Consider the following 23329-nt stretch of genomic DNA (forward strand, 5'->3'; position numbering starts at 1 on the left):
TTTAAATGGATCTACTTTATAATCCGAATCCTCAACCTTTCCCTCATTTGATTGTCAAATATAGACACAAACAAGTGTTTACAGGACTGGCACTATTGTATAGTCATTTTATTTTAGGGGTTAGGGGGCTAGAAGTTTGAGTTGATGTGTCTTAAAAAATATTTATGTATATAAGCATCCCGGCTCTGGGCTGATATTCCTCAAAAAGCAATATGGTATTTATGGAATATGGAAGCCTGTTTTTGTCTCAAGAGTAAAAAAAAAAGTTTTTTTTTTTTTTTTAATACACATAATTTGTGACATAAAAGGCTGCAATTACAAGAAATAAAGTTATTTGTCTTTTTATTTTTTACTCTCAGGCAAAAAAAAGTCTTCCAAAATATAGGTAGACTACATCACAGACTAATAATAGTGACTACTCCTATGTTTACATGCAAACCTATCATCATGTCTAACAAATGATTACAAAACACATGAGAAATTCACATGAGTAGTCTTACAGAAGCACATCCATACAAAAAAAGATTTATTATGTACAAAAACATTCAATAATCTACATTCAATTGAAGATAATTACCAGTAATAGTCTCATTTGTAACATAAATGCAATGTTTTTAATGTTGAAATACCTTTTTCCAACGAGGTTTAATGAGCAGAGACTATAAGACATTTGTAGTCTGAATTCCCTGAAAAGTGTAAACCACATGGGACTGTGAATTCCCTGAAAAGTGTAAACCACACGGGACTGTGGATCTGAGGTCTGTTCCGAACAGCCCAACATTGGCTCAACCAATGGCGTTAGTTTGTGGCAGGGACTGGAAACCCGTTTGAAAACAATCCTTATGCCATTTGATTACACTAAGGCAGCAAAACTTATACTTCAACTGTAAAATCTGTGCATAGCTCTGCAAGATCTCTCCCACAGACACATTTGGAATTTCATGAATAACATGTCTTAATACTTTTTTCAGTGCAAGTATAATAAAGAGTACAATACATGTTGTTCTTCAGTAAAACAATCAACATTTCTGATTGTTCTATTTAAGGCACTACAGTACAGATCAAACGTCATGAAGTATGAAATGGCAGAGTTAATTCACCTCAACAGACGGCATAAAATGTCTTTCATAGTCTGAGACAAGTTGCTGGTCCCACCACTCTTCACCACCAGCACCCTCCTCTTCATCAGTATCAACCATCTCACTGTACTCTTTTCTCCAGCTGTCTTGCTTTGAAATGTTTCGTCTGTTTGATTCCTCAGAGTCTTCTAACCACTTCTCCCCACCTAAATTTGTGCTGCCCAGTCCATCTGGCACCTGGAAATGTTGGGGTTCCACATCGATTAAAATCTTCTCCAGTTCAGTCTCCGAGGGAGAGGAAGGTGTGTTGGGATGCAGGTTCTCCACGATCTCCAGCTCACAGATCTTCAGAGGCGCTTCCGACGGAGAACAGAGCCATGGCCATGCATGCTGGAAGAAAAGCCAAGCTCACTGTTTAGAAGAACAAATATTCTACCATATTTATATGGGTGACAATCTCTTTCATATAGCTTTATAAAACTTTAGATGCTTACCTGAAAGTTCATATGTTTAAATGATTTACTGTTTAATGGATCTGGGATCTTCTGGGAACAGTAACGTAACCTGTACCAAGACAGAAGATATTCATTTATCAAAGTGCGTCTAATTTACCAGTTGAGGACCTAATATAGTTCTTTTTGTATTCTTCGCTTAGGGGTGAGAAAAGATTGACTATTTTTACAATTCTAAAACACCAGTTAAGAAAGCATCTGATCATAGCGATGTGGGTATGTTAACATGAGCTCTGCAATTCGGCACTCCGGCAAAGTCACGGCACGTTTATTTATATAGCGCTTCATACAATGGATAGCTTGGCATGGCAATGGTAAATAATAGGACGATATACAGTGGTCAACATTTGAAGTGGATTCATGTATAAAATTGACGTATAACTTTGATGAAAGGTTTTGTTTTGATCCACTTCAAATGTTGACTACTGTAGTTGGAATCATTTTTATCTGATAATTGAATGGAATGCCAAAATTATGTGGATTCCCCTAACCTGCTCATTAAGTGTAGAAGATTAAGATTAAGGTCCAGATTTATCCTCACAGAAATGACTAGACTAGTCAAGCTCACTATTTAGAAGGGGGTATCCATATACTTTTGGCCATATATTGTATGATGGAATTATAATGAAAGGTAATACTCACAATACCCATTTAAAAGCAATGACTAATATCAGGAAAGACAATGGTATGAATACAGCCATCAGTATTGACGAAAAATAACCTAGGAGATGAGATGGAAAGAAATGACTGGTTAACTACCTGATGCTGAATTTTTGAACTACATACTGTATGCAAACAAATACCTCTTAGTATTTTGGACAATGCATGCAATGTAAACCCCAAATGAAGGAAGGAAGGAAGGTAGGAAGAAAGAAACAGCTCATCTTACTTTTTTCTTCAGGGGTGGAGAAAGTGGTGATGCTCCTCATGCCTTCACCAGCAGCGCTCACAGCGCTCACCCAGGCCTGGTACTGCTGGGACGGCTGCAGGTCTGACAGATGCATGCTGGTCCTGTCACTGCTTACGTTATACACTGTTAAAGAGGCCAGAGGACAAAGATATACTCTACTGTTAAAAAGTTTGGGGTCAGCAAGATTTTAATTTTTTTAAAGAAGTCTCTTCTGCTCACCAAGGCTACATTAAAATGATGTCCCGCGGTCCAGATGGAACATATACATATTTGTACTGGGCCATTTTACCATTTCAATAGTTTAAAGTGAGCAGTGTGTCAAAACAAAGGAGCTGTTCACATCAAAAGCGCCCAGCGTCATTTATTTCAGCGCTATATCCACTAATATTTTTATCTAGAGCCAAACTTGCTTCACTCGAGCTCTTTCAGTTTCGTGTGCGTTGCTTCTCTCTCCCGATAAAGACATTAAAGCTGCAGATGACGCGGCTATTTTAACAACAGTAGCAGAAACACGGTGAGCAGCAAATTTATACTTTTGCTAAAACGCTGCAGAAAATCAAATGAGAATGCAGTAATTACAATAATGTTTTACCTTTAGTGTTATTAAAAGCATTTAATAAAAAAATAATGTTATAAACTGGAAAATTATTTAGAGATGGCAAGGGAAGACAAAAAACTTTGAAATTACTAGATAACTTTGTTTTGTGCCCATGATGAGATTTCTCATTATTAGTTTGTTTGTTTTAGAAGTTTATTACCTACTTGAGCAAAATATAAAAATGGTCCATTCTTTCCTTATGGAAGATTGTGGCCAAAACTGGTACTGCAATCACTTTCAAATTACTGTAGAGTGGTGTATTGTGTCTATGTCTAGTGACATATCAGGGCCATTTTATGATTAATTGAAATACATTTCTTACATATGGCTCCTTTAAGAGGTAAACACTGCAACTCCCGCTTTCTTAGTCCCAAGGCCTTCTATGTGCCACACATGGTTTAAATGTGAAATAAATAAATAAATAATAGCCGGATAAAACATCTGACCTTTTTTATATCCATATCCAGTTGGGAGAATTTTTTTTGGTAAATAATGGTAAACATTCTTATACATCCATGCTTTGGCTCTTGGGGCCCAAGATTCACATCTTTTATGAATATTTTGAGTGTTTAGGATTTATTCTTTTACAGTACTATGGCTGCGGTATTACTACAGTATTGTCCAGACCTCCGCTAGGAAAGAAATAAAGAGACTGAACCTGACTGAACCTCTTTAACTTTAATTGAATACTCCTGATTTATTTGATCAAAAATACAGTAAAACAGTAATGCTCTTAAAGGAGAACTCCGGTCAATTTTAACATTGAGCTCATTTTTTTGTACATTTGGAGTGCTGTCAGTACAGAGAACAACGACAAAAATCTGTGTTACCTACACCGTGTTATCCTCTTTTTAAAATTTGCACCCTGTTGACTTCAATGGGGCAAGTTTTAAACCTGCTTTTAGCCTCTTAACATCCTTGATGTGTCATTACATGTGCACAGAAAATGTGTGTTTTCTGAGTGATTCCTTCAGAGTGATCACGGGTGAATCTGACTGCAGTAGATGTGAAAGATATGTATAAAAATGATGTTATTTCAGCCAGCGCAAATACCTATTTTTTACAGTCTATGTTTACATCCTGTTTTCGGTCGAAGTCCACAGTAATCGATTGTCGAGTTCACGCACATAGGTTAGTTACCTATGATCACGCGCCCGAACTCGACAATCGATTACTGTGGACTTCGCCCGAAAACAGGATGTAAATACAGGTATGAGCCCTGGCTGAAATAACATCATTTTTATTCATATCTTTCACATCTACTGCAGTCAGATTCACCCGTGTTCACTCCGAAGGAATCACTCACATTTTCTGTGCACTTGTAATGACACATCAAGGATGTTAAGAGGCTAAAAGCAGGTTTAAAACTTGCCCCATTGAAGTCAACAGGGTGCAAATTTTAAAAAGAGGATAACACGGTGTAGGCAACACCGATTTTTGTTGTTGTTCTCTGTATTGACAGCACTCCAAATGTACAAAAAAATTTGCTCAATGTTAAAATTGACCGGAGTTCTCCTTTAAGTATTATTACAATTTAAAATAAATAATTATTTATTCCCATGATGGTAAAGCTGAATTTTCAGCATCATTACTCCAGTCTTCAGTGTCACATGATCCTTCAAAAATCATTGTAATATGCTGATTTGATGCTCAAGAAACATTTCTTATTATTATCAATGTTTAAGACAGTTGTGCCGCTTAATATTTTTGTCGAAACCGTGAAACATTTTATTCTAGGATTCTTTGATGAATAGAAAGTTCAAAAGAACAGCATTTATTAGAAAAAATATTATTTTTGTAACATTAAAATTGTCTTTATGGTCACTTTTGGTCAATAAATAAAAGCATTCCTCTCAAAAAAACAAACAAAAAAAAAATCTTACTGACCCCAAACTTGGTAGTCTAAGTATTAATATTTCATGTTGCAATTTTGGTCAAATAATAGAAACTCAGGGTCTACAATATAATGAAAGTACTAAGCATTACTTTCTTAAGCCCGGGACACACTAAGCCGACGTCAAAGGACCAGCAGCGATTAAAGCTGACTGTGTTGTCGCCTCTCATCAGCTGTGTCTCGGCCAAAAAGCTGCGCTTGAACACATCAAAAGGACTAAAGGCGACTTTCAACTTGCGTGTGTGATCTGCTCCTGCGTGAGGAAATACCGGACTATATCAACGGGTATCAATAGTCTTATTTTCATCATTCAAAAATGGAAACCGAGACTAGGACTGCAGATATACAAACCGTAAACAAAGCAGCGCTTGTTTACCATTTTGAAATATTAATCACACTGAACACTTTCTTCATTCCATTATGAAAATATTCATGCATTTGAACGCTCAGGTAAGATGATGTAAAATTATAACAGCCTTCTGTCTGTACCGTCTTGACTTCTTTGCTCGCTTTCATCACTTTTCTCATTCGATAAGCTGAACAGCCAATCAGAGTTGGTTAGCTGTTCAATCAACATGTTGAATCGGCCAAAGAAACCCAGACGGCCCCTGGCTAGAGCCAACGGTGCAGAACACACTGAAAAAACGAAGCCCTAGACGCTTAAAAACGGCCCGACATTAGTTCGGATTGTCCCGAGCTTAAGATTTACATTAAAGGAGAGATAATGGATTACCTGTCTCATTGATGCCCACCAAGTAATGCAGGATGACACCTTTGCTCTCATGCACAGGGAAAGGGCTCCACATCAGCATGACAAAAGACTGAGAGACGATCTTCACATGGAATTGTGGGACTTCAGGAGGAACTGGGCAGGGAGATAAAGAGATGATACCAATATGAAGGCTTGATGACTAGCAAACCTGATTACAGGATACTTTGTGCCCTAAAACTGCCACAACTAACTCAAAGTGAGAAAATGTTTTACGAATGGAATGCATTACACTTTCACTTTTTTGAAATCAATCTAAGTGAATGGAAATGTTGCACTATACAAGCTAATTATTGACTGTTAATCAGGGGTGTATGTTTGTAAATACACACTGCTACTTAATTGTAATATCCATGTTATTTTTCTGAATTTTGGCTCTCTGTCGTATTTGGACAATTTGCAATTAAAACGGAAAAGCCAGATTTTATTTGATGTCTTGTGGACTTTGGTCTGTTGTTAATAAAACAACCAAAAGTGCAGTCAGTAATTTAAGGGATGTCATACCTCCTTGAAGTGTGTATGCAATCGCTGACTTGAGGAAAGTGCTGTGGTTGCTGAAGACAGCATACAGTGACACATTATATGCTGTGTAGTTCCTGAAGTCATCTTTGGATGGAGACAAACGTGAAATCACTGTTAGGGTCAGAACAAATTACAGCTTTCTCTCTTTCACACATCCACTTGTTTCACTATATTAGTGAAGACACTGCATAGACCTGCATTGATTTTACATTAGGTTAATGGTATTTATTTTCTATGGCCTAAAGCAACCCGCCACCCCTACACCTACCCATTACAGAAACATGTGCAAAACACTAGATTTAAAGAAAAAAAAAATTGGCAGATTTTGGCAGACCAGTAAAATGTCCTCACTAGTCAGTTACTAATATTCCACTGTAGACATTTGTCCCTCACAAGTATAGCTAAAACCTGTACACACACACAGACACACACACACACACACACACACACACACACACACACACCTGTGACTGTGACAGATGTCTGGGTTCCGTTTACTCTGACCCAGCTCAGGCACGGACAGTGAGGTACTGACACGTACTGGACCACATACTCCAGGACGCTGTCAGAGAACTGTGGGTGTACAGACCATGAGACCTGCAGCGTCTGTTTCTCACCCGTTACACTCAGATCCACCTCAGGTGTTGTCTGTCCTGCAGGGCATAAATATCATTTAAATGCAATTTTACACTACCATTCAAAAGTTTGGGATTGGCAAGATTTTTTTAAAAGAAGTCTCTCATGCTCAGCAAGGCTGCATTCATTTTATTATAAAAATATTTAACTATTAATATATATATACACAGTTGCAATCAAAATTATTCCAACCCCCATTGCAAATCAGATTTAATGGCATCAGTTACAGAATTTCAACTGTTTGCAATGAACAAATCAAACAAAAGTAATTGAAATACAACAAATGTTTTCAACACAACAAATGTTTCAAGTGGTTTCCCCAAATTCAACAGAAAATGCAACTTTTAATGACTTCTGCAGTCTCAAAATGATTCAACACCCTTCATGGCAAGCATCTTTAGTACTTGGTAGAACACACTTGTGCTTTTATGACCTGCTGCAAACAAGATGTATAACCAGACACCAGCTTATGGCAGCGTTTCTGAGGAATCTTAGTCCATTCCTCATGAGCATCGGCCTCCAGTTCAGTGATATTCTTGGGTTTGCGTGCCCATACCGCCTTCTTCAAATCCCACCAGAGATGGGTTCAAGCCAGGTGACTGTGATGGCCACTGTAGAATCTTCCAAGACTTCTTCTGCAACCAAGCCTTGGTGGAATTTAAGGTATGCTAGGGATCATTGTCCTGTTGGAAGATCCAATGCTTCAGCTTCGAAGCTTCAGCTTTCTCACTGACGGCATGACGTTTTTTCCTAGGATTTCTTGATACTTCAATAAATCCATCTTGTCTTCCACACAATGCAGGTTTCCAGTGCCAGAGGATGCAAAGCAGCCCCAGAGCATCACCGAGCCCCACCATGCTTAACTGTAGACAGAGTGTTCTTTTCAGCATATGCTTAATTCATCTTCCTCTAGACACACTGCTGATTCATAGGGCTGAAAAGATCCAGTTTTGTTTTATCGGTCCATAGAACAGAATCCCAAAACTTCTTTGGCTTATTTATATGATTTTGAGCATATTGGAGCAGACTTTTCTTGCGCTTTTGGGTCAGTAGTGGTGTACATCTTGGTGCAGGTCTTTTGCTGTCACTCTAGGGTTTTTCTGACCCTGCCTTTTCAGCAATCTGGTTGCAGCAATTGGATAGCTGCGTTTTCTGTTTTTCCTTTAACTTTGAACTTGCAAACTATGCTTTCAACTGTATCGCTAGGAACATTTATTGCCTTCGCTATCTTTTTGTATCCTGTTCCTTGTTTGTGAAGGGCAATTATATCTTCTCTTAACTTTTTGGACCATTCTTTTGACTTCTTTTGGCCATATTTCTAACTTGCAGTCAAACGTAACACTCAACAAACCTAACCCATTCAGATATTTCATGTGTTCTAGCTCAAGCACACCTGGTGCAACTAATGAAGCCCTTGATTGTGTAGCTCAGGTGTGCTTGAGACACCACCTTTTTTGCAGATTTGTGCTGCTGTGAGGGATTCTATTCAGGGGGTTGAATAATTTTGAAACTGCAGAAGTCATTAAAAGTTGCATTTTCAGTCAAATTTGGGGAAACCACTTGAAAAAATTGATGTGTTGAGACATTTCAATTACTTTTGTTTGATTTGTTCATTGCAAACAGCTGAAAGTCATTTTGCCAATAAACCTGATTTGCAATGGGGGTTGAATAATTTCGATTGCAACTGTGTGTATGTATATATGTAGTCTCAGCCTCAGACGTCACGCCCACGGAACGTTGGCTAAACGTCTGATGCATATGGTACACTTAACTGGAAACACTTCAGGAATGTCGAAGTCGTCATCTGATTGGTTGAATTTTATCGGATTTCCGGGGGGCGCGAGTGTCACGTTTATTTTCGGTCAGCCGGGAAACAAAGCGCAGACGTGTGATTGCGGAAGAAAAACTGTTGTGTTTACATGAGTGACAATGAGCATTTATCAAGATCAGCTAAACGTAGGATTCTCAAAAGTATACGTGCACGAACAGATCAATGACTTACTGCTTGTTTTCTTCTCCTCCTTTGATTTTCTATGCTGACTGACTTGTTGCACGCCGGTCTGTTGTTGTGGGGACATTTCCACGCCCCGAAACGTGACGCTGAACGAAACGAACTGTAATTGGTTGTTTGACATGTCGGTCAAACGGCCTTATGGGCGGGCCTTGGCCAAAGAAAGCTGCTATGAATTCCAGACCTTCAGCCGTCAGTCTGAAGGTCTGGCTACGCGAGACTAGTATATATGTATGTATATATTATTATATATATTATATATATATATATATATATATATATATATATATATATATATATATATATATATATATATATATATATATATATATATTGCATTTTTAAGTAGAACTTGAACAAAATGAGAGACAATGGCAAATGACTAATAATTTTGAAATTAAATATCAATTATAAGCTCAACATAACTTAACATAACTTTGAATCAGAATTTTGCATTGACATACCCCTCACAGGAAACGGCATGAATGTGGGGACGGACGTGCCCAGTGAGGTGTTGGCTGACACAAAAACTCCCACAACACCAATCTTGAGAGGGAAACGTATGAGCTGCGGGCAGTTCTGCTCGGTGTGATGCTGATTTCCTGTGTCACTCTGCTGCCTGGTAAACTGCATGATCTCGGTCCCATTTTTAAGCTTCAGTGTCACAATATAGTTGCTAATGTTCCCTCTAGCCTGAGACTGAGGCATTTTCTGAGAGACAGGAAATAATGTCAGACAGTCAAACTTCTACAGCTCATTCATGATGTAATGAATCGTGACTGACCCACTGAATAAGAACCAGTTAGAATGATGTATTATGGGAGTATAGCCTACTTTCCAATAGATGTTACAGGAGTAGTCAGAATAAGGGGTACAATCACTCCAAACGTCCAGCTGTCCAACCGGTGCTGAAAAGACAGAATATTACAGACAATTATCGTCATTGATTATTTTATATAATAGATTTAAAATGGAACGCTAGCATACTACATAAAGCATACTGTGCAGTAGTATGTACTGTACATTAAAAAGTTTTTTTTTTAAACGATTCAAACAATTATATATACATATACACATATATACATATATATATATATATGTTGGGTAAAAAGAACAGTAAAAACATTTAGAATGATAAAAAATCTGTTTCAAATAAATAAATAAGAACTGTTTTTTGAGCACCAAATCAGCATATTAGAATGATTTTCAACTTTGTCCTCACAGGAATAAAATACATTTTTAAATAATATTACAATAGAAAACAGAAACTGTTTGTTTTAACTGTTTTTGATCAAATAAATGTAGCCTTGGTGAACAAAAGAGACTTATTTAAAAACATAAAAAAAAAAATTAGCGACCACAAACTTCTGAACCTTAGTCAGAGTGGATTCTAAACATCGTGTTCACTCTTGTTTAAAACTGAATTGTGTCTGTATTTATTTAGCACTGACAACTGTATTCTGCTGCTGTGTGAATTTGAATCAAGATTATCCTCAAAAACAGTAAATGAGTGCATTAAAGGGTAACTAAACCCTAAAACAACTTTTTTTAGTTAATGATCTGTAAGACTGGGGCTTTATTATGCTGTTCATTGATTCAAGCAATTTTTTTGACATTTGGGTATAAAGTGTTTTAATTCTACATATGGTGTAAAAACGTCTAAGTGCTGCCCTCTTCAGGTTTAATGGTGGCTATTGCAGTTGAATTTTTCTATTGGAAGTTGTGGATAACAGAGGTTCCCAAACTGTTTGCCTCGGCCCCCCCATACATATGGGTCACATCTTGCAATTTCAGATAATCCCGGGTATTCCCCTGCAACTGACAGCCAGAATTCATCCAAGGGAGTTGAGACAAAGGCTGCTCGCAGGGTCCTGTCACTGGATAGGTCCAGCAGTGAGTCCTGTAGTCCCGATGACAGGTTGCTGCCAGTGGTGGTGGCAATAAACGGCTGTCGGATCCATTCGTTGTTTTCATTTTTCTCTTCCTGAAAATACCGCTTGAAATGTCCAATAAGTCCGCGTAAATGATTAGTTATCAATGTTTTTGTCCCATCATCCAGAAGCAGCTCATTCTCCTCAATAAATTCATGTAGTCCATCAAACATCTCCACACTTCCTTCTTCTATTCGCGCAGTCCATCGCTCCATCTTCTTTACAAATCCGATTACTTTGTCGGCTAATGACAATGTTGGTATTGGGGCCTTGCAGTGACATGTTAAGTCCACTCAGTCTATCAAAAATATCTGCCAAGTAGGCCAGGTTTGTCAGAAATGTAGGATCTGTCAGACTTTCTGCGTAGGTAAACTGTATATCCAATAAGAATAGTCACACTTCACCTCTCATTTCAAAAAGACGCCGCAATACTTTACCTCGCGACAACCACCTGACCTCAGTGTGCAACAGTAAAGATTCATGTTCAGATCCCATTTCTTAGCACATAACAGCAAACAGTCTCTTATTGATGGGATGTGCTTTTATTACGTTAACAATTTTAATTACTGTTTGAAGCACGCAACTCAGCTCATTATCAAGGGCCTTGGAAGCAAGAGCTTCCCTGTGTATAAAACAATGGGTGAATCTTACGTGTGGTGCAACTGCTTGATTCTTCGCCTTTAGACCCTTATGTTTGCCCATCATAGACCAGCTCCATCCGTACACACGCCCACACAGTTATCGAAACTCAGTCCCGCTTCCTGCATCTTACTTTCAAGTTTGTTGAATATATCCTGTCCTGTGCATGTCCCATCCAGCGTAGTGCAAAATAACTTCAAACATTATAACTTCAGATATTATAACAAAATAATATCTTCGTGTAGTTTCCCCTCATAGCAGTATCTGACAAATAAGAGCAGCTGTGCTGCATTTGATATAGCTGTCGATTCATCAAGTTGTAGGGAAAATTTTCCAGATTTTTTTATACGATCAATAAGCTGAATCTTTATGTCGTTTGCCATGTCATCTATTCGTCGGGCAACGGTGTTATCTGACAGTGGGACCTGTTTAAGCTGACTTGCTATTTTTTCATTATCCATAGCTTGACACATGGCTATTGCTGCAGGGAGAATGAGCGTCTCGCCAGTTGTGTGTGGCTTCTTAGATTTTGCAATGAGGTATGAAACTTCATAAGATGCAGCCTGGAGTTTGGTAGTTGTTGTAGTCTGTGTAGTCATTACTTGCTTTTGACTACGCAAATCTTGCTCTTTGCGACGGAAAAAATCAATTGTTTTATCAATGTGTGTTGGGTGTTTGGTGTGTAAATGTCTCTTCATTTTCCCCGGTTTCAAACTGTCATTTGCTAGTACCTCCGTAAACATTACACATTGTGGACGTGCATCCCCATCAACCAGGAGACACGTAAATCCATACCGAATGTAATCCTCTTGATATCTCCTTCTCTTTACTGAATTTAAGTGGGCCTACGAATGCTTGCGTTTCCCTCGCACTTTCACTGGCACCACCGTATCCCCCGCCAGGCTATGCACAGTTCCCACGGGTTTTTCGATCTGCCTTGTATCTGCCTCCACAGGTTCTGCCTCCTCTAGCCTCGGTGTGCCAATGTTAGATTTCAGTTCATCTGTGTTTGCTCCAGTTATTTTAGGCGTAGAATCAACGATTATATTTTTACGAATCAGCCAACGATCCATCTTATTTTCTTCACTTTGAAAAGTTTTGCTAGCTGCTAGCGGGTATTATTACCAGTTGAAACAAGATAGGCTATATTAGCTTTTAAAACTGTGATCGCCCCCCAGTGACAATTAAGGGAAAATACAAAAATTGGCATTAACCAGAATAACCAAACATAATTTTCCCTCTCAGCTTTTCACTCACGCCCCCCCAGTGGTAACGTCGCGCACCCCTTTAGGGGCGGGTCCCACACTTTGGGAACCACTACCCTATGACGCAAGAGGGTACCAGCTAACCGCTCACTTTTCCAGCATTTTTAAAATATTGCCAGTGGGTAGGGCTGTCGCGGTGAAGGCAGAGGTGGCCTTACATATGTTTCACCCGTTTCAATTGAAACGGGCCCCGCCCTCCAAGGGGGCCCCCAACAGAACAGGAAAATCCCATTCATTTTCTCCCTAGGATATTTATTTTCAGACATAATGTCTAAAGTGGTCTCCAACACGTCGCTCGCGAGAGTAGATCGTGGCCTGATTGGAGGTAGCTCACCAAGGGCCGTTCACATATCGCGTCTTTTGCGCGCTCAAGAACGTTATTTCAAATAATTGAAGCGACGAGCAGGAGGAAAGGTAGCCTCAGCCTAGCATTATGGTGCGTTCAAGTCATCTCGTATAGATCGTATTTACGAGTTAAACGCACTTGAACGCCACCACAATGTCATAAATACTTAATAATTAAATGCATGGTCCGAGGAGAATGAATGGAGAGTTGGTGAAGTGTCCTGGTGAGTTCATTTAGCAACGCAGAAATGAGCACTGGAGCTAGTCTACCATAGACTGTAAAAAATAGTCTACGAGCAGCAGTGCACTAACGGCACTATTTATTTTTTTTTACTGTCATTGAATAGCACCGAGTGAAAAATCAACGTTTTCTTTATATCTAGTAGAAGTGATTATGACGTTAGTTCAGATAAGTACCGCTAACCTTTGTCATAGTGTAGTACTGGTAAACTTCGTCTTTGTCATCTAGAAATACAAGGCATCATGCTAGCTATATGGGCGTTTATTAGCGTTTATCTCTTCCTCCGGTGAAAATGTTGTTGCAAACGTAGCCGCCGCGTGTCTGCCGCTGTGTTTGGCAGGTGCTTGTGTGGGCGCCGGTGGTGCCGTCCCTTGGAAACTGCGTTGGAAAGCTTGTGCTGTAGGGAAGTAACTTAAGTGCGTTTTGGTCGCTGGTCGAGGAGCTCACCCCGCGACCAGATGTGACGTGCCTCACTCAGCATCCAGAGTTTTTACACTCAGCACAAACACAGTAGTTCACCATTGTCAATCTACCTACTATATATTTCTATATATTTATCTATCTAGCTGCTAGCTATCTATGCTAACGTTATGCTATCTGGCTGTCTGCCTATCTCTCTCTATACTAGCCTATCTATCTATATCTATCTGTCTGTCTATCTATGTCTATGTATTTATCTATCTATAATCTGCGCTATCTGAATACTCTCGTCTCGTCTACTAAGTTTCTCGTCTCGTCTAAGTTACTCGTCTCTCTAGTCACTCTCAAGGCGGGCTTTATTAAATTCTCTCCCCAACGTGACGTAATGCAATGCATTGTGGTGGAAAGGAGAATTGCAAGCCGCTGTAAGATAGTACCTACTTTTTCGTATTATATTCCGTTTTGTGATACCCAACAACATAAAATACAATGGATAACAGTTTAAATGTTTATTACCAACAAGTAAACTGCACAAATTCGATGAAAAAAAAAAAACCTGCAACATGGCCTTTAAGTGCAAATCCACGAAGCCTCTGTACAAATCACCATGATAAAACCATGATCACCACGTCTTATTATCATTATTAACTTATTTACATTCAATACACATGCACGAAGTTCAAAACAAGAAGTGTTCCGCCTTATGAAAAAAGAAAAGACGTGAATATCGTGGTTGCTGCGGTTACTTGAATTCCTCTGCGGTTGGCTTGTCAGTAGCGCGGTACTGCGATATTGCGGTTATCGCGACAGCCCTACCAGTGGGAGGAGTCAGGCTCTGACCAGCGGTTGAGTTACCCTTTAACCCTTTAAAACCGACTGTGCCGTCGCCGACACATACCACCAAGCTGTATTCATTTTACCGTAACTCTTTAACCGTTTGCACTATCAAAACCATTCAAATTGGCCGACAGTAGACGACATGCGCTTTTCGGCAATATACGGCTTATTACGGTAATTTCATGCTTTCCGTCTGCACATGACAGCAGCGCGGGATGAAGAAGGATTTGAACAGAGAGATACGAAGCGCGGCAGGTTAGAGTGTTTTGGATTGCATAAAATAATAAAATAAACAAACAAATACATGGCAAAATTAGTGTTAGACAGCAGAAGAGGGGATTGGGATGATTTTTAATGAAACTTGGGATGCGGATGGCCGTTACTCTTTCACGTATCTAAGCATGTGGTGAGTGCATGTGTGCGTACCTATGAATGCGTGCATTTGTATGTGTGCGTGTATGAAAAAAAGTGTCCTAAATGAAAACTGTGCAACCCATTGTCACAAAAAAAGACTTGTATATATGTATAATAGTTCATTTTTCAACTTTAAAGTGGTAGTTTCTTTCGTTCATGATTTTTTCTGTTTTGTTTTTTTTTCTAAATAAAAATCAGTAAATTTATTCTTGTTTTTTTTTATTCTATTTACAAACTCACCACACACAATAATGGTAAATATGGTAAAAAAAAATGGTAAACTGTAGTTTGTTGAAAGCTTGTATTTTTCTGAAAAAGATGACACCTTGCACATGAAGATAGCACATTATTTTAGAATTTTACAGTCAAAAAATCGAATTATGTGAAAAACACCTATTTTAGCTACAGGGTTAAAGGGATAGTTCAGGATTTTAGACATGAATCTCTATAGCTTCCCCATAAGCAGTGTGGTGCATTGACCATGACTTACCCCCGACAGCGTCCTGTGAGCCGAGCTCCGGTCCAGTTTTGGTCAAGATGAAATTAGTCCGGCAAGTTTGCTGGGGTCACGGCAATAAAGCTTTTTTCTTCTCAAATCAATATGTGTTCAAAAGAGTGATATATTTGCGTCACTAAAACGTTGTCTATGGAGAGGTCAGACCTCGTAATGGCTTGGCACTATTTTCTCCCCTGTCATATCACTGCGCGCTGCCGCTACCTACAGCCAGCTGCGAGCAGCGCAGGCGCACACCACTTTTTCAGTTGTTCGGCAGTGTTTACAGCAGTGTTTACGTGCTTAGAACAGCTACACGAACGAGCTAACATAGCTACTCACCAAGAGCGATCAGTTTGTACAGATATCCTTTTGGCTGTGTGTCAATGTTGTCATCGTCGCTGCTGTAGTCAGACATGTTATCGTTCTCTTTACGAGCTGTAAACAAAGTGACACGTGCGCGGCTCCCAGCTGGCTGTAGGTAGCGGCAGCGCGCAGTGATATGACGGGGAAGAAAATAGTGCCAAGCCATTACGAGGTCTGACCTCTCCATAGACAACGGTTTTGTGCTGCAAATATATCACTCTTTTGAACACATATTGATTTTAAAAGAAAAAAGCTTTATTGCCGTGACCCCAGCAAACTTGCCGGACTAATTTCATCTTGACCAAAACTGGACCGGAGCTCGGCTCACAGGACGCTGTCGGGGGTAAGTCATGGTCAATGCACAACACTGCTTATGGGGAAGCTATAGAGATTCATGTCTAAAATCCTGAACTATCCCTTTAATGTCCTAAATGAATGGATAATGTGTGTCTTTCTCTGACCTGCAGGGGGCGTTGTGACTGGATACACTGAACTCCAGTTACTCATGACTTTCTCTTCATATCCACAGTGGCAGCGAACACGAAAAAGGTACTCTGTGAATGGCTGAGAATCTTCCAACGGAAACATGGACTGGAAATCATCCTCCTGCACAATTAAAATTCAACAATTGGTTTAACTAGAACATAACTTATTAAAGGTTCAGTTCCACCCAAAATTTTAATTCTGTCACCATTTAAGCTATTCACCCTCAATGGTCTTCTTAATGATTTTGGGTGAACTAAATCTTACAACTAGTATTGACCAATCTCTGACACTATGAAAACTATTCAATTATTGGCAATGCTATTATGATGGTCCACTTTAGACATTCTACTAACAATAAGCAACTTTTCAACTACATTTCAACTACCAGTCATTAGAGTATTATTAGACTGTCTGCTTAATCAGGGCTGCCAACTTTTGAGTTTAGCTTGGAGTGTTGTGATTGTCAAAACACTTGGATTTTTGAAGTTTAATAGTTATGTTTACATGGTACGATGACTGGTAAGCTACTGTTTTTATTAGTGCTTGACTCAATTTCAATTCATAAACATGTAAGTCAAGTCCAATCTTGATTCAATATTGATTCATTTGGATAAATATCAGATACAGTAGCTACATGTTAATTTTTCTCAAATAAAAAGATTCTCTCAACTAATGCTGTCCCTTTGCTCCGCGATTTTTCACTGCGTGAGAAAATGGATGTGTGGCGTGGGAACGTGAGAACTGCGCGAATCTCACGCTGAATGCGTGAAAGTTGGCAGCCATGAGGCTTAATATTTTGATGCTCCTCAACAGACATTCTACTGACTATAAGGAACTTCGCAACTACATGTCAGCTTATTCTACAAACTAACCCTAACCATAACGGTCTACAAATACTCTAATGAGAGTTAGTTTACACAGTTGCAAAATCAACTACATTGAATTGAACAATTTAATAGTTTAACACTCATTAACACTTACTATTCTACTCTATTTCTATTATCCATTTTGAAAATTATCCATGTATAAAAAAAACTTGCTAGGTGTACTTTCCTAGACTAATTGGTACTTGTCACAGCACATATTGTATTACATATTGTTGCCCTATTGTTGGTTTGATTGCTTCTAGTGCTCCCCTCACTTTGGATAACAACGTCTGCAAAATGATTAAATGTAAATCAATGAGAGTTAGTGGACATGTACTTGCAAAGTAACTTATAATTAGTAGAATGTGGACTGTCAAAATAAAGTGAAACCGAGCTATCTTTGATCGCATCCTCATAGTCATAACAAAAAATTATTTACATTAAAAAATTTATTAATTTTTCCTTAATTTACATTGAAAAATGTTGACAAAACACAAATGTGTTTGTCCTAGGGCTGGTTTAAAATCTACACTTTCTGTTTTACTAAGATTTGTATTTTAATAATCCAATACTGATTCTTAAAACTCAAAGATCCATATTTTAATCTGTTTTAATGGATGTGATTATACTTCATTAAACTTTACGCACACCTCTGATTCTGCAGATGGATGGATTTTCTTCTGGACTAACTTACTACAGAAACTCAGTTCACTAAAGCACTTTTGAACACATGAGTGAAAATGCCAGAGCTGCCTGCAGCCATGAAGCCAGTGACACCAATCTTAGAGAAAAATGTTAAAATATTCTGAATCAGAATCGGATAAGGATTTTGTCTTGAACTGAATCAAATTAAATGTGATTTTCCATTCCTCCTCTCACCTGAATCCAGTCCAGCATGTGTGTGCGGTATTGCACTTGACACGTATTGTCTAAGTGGCCCACACTGACACAGTCCATGTTCCAGTAGATCACCAGCGGCATGAAGGTGTGGGTAATATTGCAGGGGGGGGGTGGACGAACTAAAAAATAAAAAAAAACAGGGAAAAGATTTAAAGCTAGAACTAAGCATTTCAATTCATTATTTTTCAGTTTTTGCCTGCAAGTTTCATTAACTTGAGCTACACTACCATTCAAAAGATTGGGCTCTTAGTCGCTTATGATCAATAAAAGCTCAATTTATGACTGTGTCACTAACCACATTTGAAAACAAATATTTTTCCGCTATGTTTTGGCCTTCCGTTCACATGAGAAGAGCTTTTTGAAGACACTATCCCAAGTGGCTAAATTTGAAAACACCATTTTTGCATTGTAGAGTGAACTGTGAAAAGGAGGTATTTGAAAACAATGACATGTTTAGTAATGTCACACATATTATATTAATAGTTATCTATGTGTACTGGCATTGTAGTTCCTGCTGTTCATTTACATAGTGTTTAAAACAAAAAACAAAGTCAGCACACCAAAGCTCAAAAATATGCAAAAAATTAAATTCAACAACACACGGAGTGAGTCCACTATTAGATTTTTTGCATATTTTGGTGCTTTGGTGTGCTGACTTTTTTCAGGTTTTTCTGTTATTTCTTTTGTCGAGCGATTTCTTCTTTTTGACAGTGATGTGTGTGCTTTGGTCTTGTTTTTGCACTGTGTATTAAAAATAAATGTTACTTTGTTCAATCTTCAAATTATGTTCCTGCAAAATAGAAGACAGAAAATGTACCCGCCATTGCTGTTCTGTGTCAAAACATGAGCGCAATTGTGTTTCCATACATGGAATGGCGATTGAATGCGACCTGGACACACTAGAAGTGGTGAGAGATTTTGCTAATAAAGCGATCATTAACTTTATTATGCCTGGTCCCGCTGTATCATCTCAGTGAGCTTTTATTATAATTTACACATGCACAATAAGATGACTTTAGATTTTTTAACGATAGTTAAAACGCCATTTTTATTTGATCGCCTATTTGATCAAAACTTCAGTAAAACCAGTAATATTATAAAATACTGTTACACTTTAAAATAACTTTTTTATTTGTGTGATCAAAGCTGTGATTTACAGCATTAGGCTACTCCAGTCTTCAGTGTCACATGATCCTTCAGAAATCATTCTGATATGCTGATTTGATGCTCAAGAAACATTTATTATTATTATTAATGTTGAAAATGGTTGTGCAGATTTCTTTTAAAAAGTACTTTGATTAGTACTGTATATCGAGGGAGAAGAGAGAGATTTTGAGGTGATGGGCTCTTTTTTTTTACATTTATTAATAATAATCATCATCATTAGAATTGTGTGTATACTGACTACTTTACTGTGCTTCAAATGCAGCCAATAAATGCACATGGTTCAGAGAAATGGTTTACAATAGAGTAAACATGACTTACTGATATGGCCTGTGTTGAAGACAGACTCTTCAGATTGTGCAGAACCCAACACATTTTTGGCAGTGACCCATGCTGTAATGTAAAAGCTTTTCGTATACTCCTTTCGGATTATGACCACTTTCTCTTGATCGCTCTCCCTTGAGTTAATGTTCCTGAATATAAACACAAAGTTAATCTTCTATATTTGAAGTTTAAATATGATATTTACTTTGAATTATTAGTCATTTGCGATTGTACTTAGGCTCTATTCAAAAAATGCAAAGGTTTTGTCTATTATTAGTAAGTAAACACTGTCACACCCATCAATATCTTTCCATTGAAGAGTGTAAATGGTTGGAATCATTGGCTCATTGGATTTCGTCCAGGAGCAGTGAATGTCTTCATTCAAGTATTCATCCGAGGTTTCAATAGCACAATCAGGGCGGGATGGGGAAGAGGGTGGATCTGTAAAAGATGGAAAACTATTCTTGAGGAAAGCCAACAAATAAATTATAGATAAAGGGAGGGGAAATATAAACAAACAAAGCCATAATAGCCAACACAAAGAACTGCACCTTTAATTTCAAGACTGAGAAAACAGGAAGTCACGTGTGTAAATCTGCAAAAGTAAGCTGCCAGTGTTTCACACACTTCCCCTCCTTGTCTAATTTTGGACATCACTTAAACACAAGCATTTCTCAAAGAATGTTCCAGACTCAATTCAGATTAAACTCTGTTACCAAATAAAATAATTTACAGTTACACATTTGGCTAATGCTTGTATCCAAAACTACTTAAATTGCATTAAAGGTATACATTTTATCAGTTCATGCATTCCCTGGGATTTTAAAGGGATAGTTCACCCAAAAATGAAAATTCTGTCATCATTTACTCTCCCTCAAGTTGTTCCAAACCTGTATGATTTCCTTTCTTCTGCTGAACACAAAAGAAGATGTTTTAAAGAAGGTTGGTAATTAAACAGTTGCTGGTCCCCATTGACATCCATAGTATTTTTTTTTCCTACTATGGAAGTCAATGGGGTCCATCAGTCGTTTGGTTACCAACTTTCTTCAAAATATCTTCTTTTGTGTTCAGCAGAAGAAAGAAAGTCATAAAGGTTTGGAACAACTTGAGGGAGAGTAAATGATCTTGTATTTTTGTTAAACCACTTCGATTTAGAGATGCACTGATATGAAAATTTTGCCCGATACCGTTAACCGATTATTCTTTATATCTGAAAGCCGATAACCGATATCTTGGCCGATAAATCCACATTTTTATATAATTTTTGAGAGCCAGATTACAAAAACAAAAGCTTCACCATTACCATGTCCCAAGCACACAATTATAATGTTCTCATTATAATTTTATGTAGCCTATCTGACAGACTTTCCTTTTTTGAGGTGATACCAATCATATTTCAAGCAATTCAAAACCATTATGGAGAACAGTGTGCATCTGAAGTGTCTCAGCTAAAGAGAATAATCCATTCTTTATCGGCTTTAATATATCAGCCAAATTTTCTTATTGGGCCGATAATGAGAACATTGAAAATGATCATATATATCGGCAATACCGATATGGTGGCTGATATATCGTGCATCCCTACTTTGGTTCATTAATGTGTGGTATTTTGGCTGTAACGTTCTGCTTTACATTTTATGGTTATGAGTAACAAATGTGTGTGAGTGTGTGTCATGTGAACATAGACACTTGTACATAAAACTTGTGAAACCCAGAGCATTCCCAGATTCAGTAATGAAGTCATTGTTGATAAATGATCAATTCTGTTATACTCACAGCCTCCTCTTACGGTTAAATTGCAGGTATCGGATGTTTTTCCATTGCACATGCAGCGAATATGTCCTGTATGTTTTATTGCGATAGAGAAGTTGAAGGTTTCTTTGGTACTGACACATGTGCTGGGTAACAGATGTCTCTGCCCCGGCGTGATAACACAAAGCTGGAAGAGATCACAACTTTTTGCTCTTCCCCGTGCACTCGTGTGGCACACAACGGACACATTGTGTCCAACAGGATGAGCTCGATTCCACCAGCAGTTTACATCCACTTCTAAAGAGGCTGAATAAATAAAGAAGACAATGAATGGCGACAATAACAGATTGGGACAAAGATGCAGACTTGCACTCAGTTCCACAAAAACATGCAAACGAAGTTTAACATGAAGATTAGTGAATTCATGTTACACTTCGTTTGCATATTTCTGACATGATTTGAATATTTAATGTATGTGAAAACTGATTAAAAAAACTAATTTGTATAAAGTTAAAGTTGCCTAAAAAGTATTTGGACACTTAATGTATACATGTTACTGGAATAGATGCCAACTAATGCTGCTTGAGCTTCACTTTTGTAGGTATTTTGCTATTAGTACTGTTATGTCTGAAACTGTGATGTTTCATCATTTAAAACCTATAAAACTTACTTTTGTAAAAGGTGTGCTTGTGCTATATTTTATTATATACACACATTCCCAGAAAAAAAACATATTAGTATCAGAGTTTATGATAGAATGAAATATTCCACACACACACACAAAATGTTTGTTTTTTTGCTCACCTTGAGAGCATATCCACATGTAAAGTAGCATAAGAAAATGTAATGTTACATTCTGCCATGCCATCGCTCACGGCATTCGCTGACACAAAAAAGTCCAGTATTACGCAACGTTCCGTTAACCGAGTAATATTAGCACGTTTACGGAAAGTCCAGGCGTTTGTTTTTTTCGCTGCTAAGTGTCATCGCTGACAGCAAGGAGCACATGAAAGTTCTTCAGCCAGTCCACTTAAAAGTAATCACTTAATAACGGCATTCTCTAGCCTGGAACGAGCATTTTCTATTTCTTGTTATATTGTTCCCTTATGTTTGTTACAGCTCAAGTTTTCCGTCGCTTTAGTTGCACTCGCTGTGCTCGTCCTTCTTCAGTCAAGCTCGAAGTCAAACTCGCTGTACAGTCACTCAGTCCACGCCTGTACGTGAGCTCGCGACACAAGCCCGCATCGTCACTAGTACGCAAAGCCCGTTGACCAATCAGATCACGGGGGGAAAATACTCTGCACGTTCCTTGCATGATGGTTCCTTTCGGTTCCTTCCGTTAAATGAACTTGATCTCTCCAGTGAGGAGCTACTGGATTCCTTCAGTAAAATGACCTTTAGCAAAAGAGGAAGCTGCTTGACTATTTTTTTTCTGTGAGACTATAAACTCACACTGTATATAACTGGTCAAGTAAAAATGTGCTTCACATTGTAGCCTATCTTCTAATCTAAATGAATTGTTTTTTATTCAAGTCAAAAATATTAGAATGGATCCACTGATGATTACACTTGGTCAGACTCCACCATGGCTCTTTTATATCGGCTTTTGCTTTGCTTATTGAGCTGTGCGGATTGGCTAATTTGATTGGTCAATGTATGATTAGTCATAATTCCCGCATCCAGGAAGTGTTTTTCTTTTGTTGTTGTTTTTGTGTGTGGAAATTGTCCATTCTAAACGATTTTTTTAGCTTCCCCTTTTGAACCGACTAGACACTAAATTGCCTAAAGTGGGGTCCAAAAGTCTGCAACTAATGAAAGCACTTCTATGTTGGATTTTTCCTTATTTAAGACAAACAGGCAGGATTTTTTATTATTATTATTATTATTATTATTATTAGCATTTGATATGTCTCCCATAATATTTCACCTCTAATTTCCAACGTGATTTCAGAATG

The 23329-nt window shown here is 38.2% G+C and overlaps 1 protein-coding gene across 2 annotated transcripts; it reads right to left on the bottom strand.

Annotated features, from left to right (window-relative positions):
- Positions 1–80: 80 nt before the first annotated feature.
- Positions 81–22941, bottom strand: il12rb2l (interleukin 12 receptor, beta 2a, like). Of its 2 annotated transcripts, none has more exons than XM_081387841.1 (15): positions 22179–22941; positions 21399–21680; positions 19919–20063; positions 19620–19771; positions 18114–18253; positions 16344–16488; positions 9766–9839; positions 9396–9642; positions 6749–6937; positions 6267–6368; positions 5727–5858; positions 2481–2624; positions 2234–2312; positions 1574–1643; positions 81–1469 (listed from the first exon to the last, which is right to left on the bottom strand). In XM_081387841.1, the coding sequence occupies exons 1-15, from the start codon at positions 22240–22242 to the stop codon at positions 1092–1094; spliced, it is 2343 nt and encodes a 780-aa protein (XP_081243967.1). In that variant the 5' UTR covers positions 22243–22941; the 3' UTR covers positions 81–1091. The 2 variants fall into 2 exon arrangements, with proteins under 2 accessions (XP_081243967.1, XP_081243966.1); XM_081387840.1 differs by having other exon boundaries at positions 6267–6395.
- Positions 22942–23329: the final 388 nt, after the last annotated feature.

Source organism: Scardinius erythrophthalmus (genome assembly GCF_964197995.2).
Source record: "Scardinius erythrophthalmus genome assembly, chromosome: 1".
Taxonomy (NCBI): domain Eukaryota; kingdom Metazoa; phylum Chordata; class Actinopteri; order Cypriniformes; family Leuciscidae; genus Scardinius; species Scardinius erythrophthalmus.

What these genes read in the sequence shown, in the direction of transcription:
- il12rb2l (XM_081387840.1), bottom strand. Translation starts at nt 22,242, where the DNA reads ATGGCATGGCAGAATGTAACATTACATTTTCTTATGCTACTTTACATG. An exon ending in CTTCAACACAGGCCATATCA is followed by an intron (nt 18,254 to 19,619) that starts GTAAGTCATGTT and finishes TTTATTTTTTAG; the next exon opens with TTCGTCCACCCCCCCCCTGC. An exon ending in TTAAACATATGAACTTTCAG is followed by an intron (nt 1,470 to 1,573) that starts GTAAGCATCTAA and finishes CTTTTCTTCCAG; the next exon opens with CATGCATGGCCATGGCTCTG.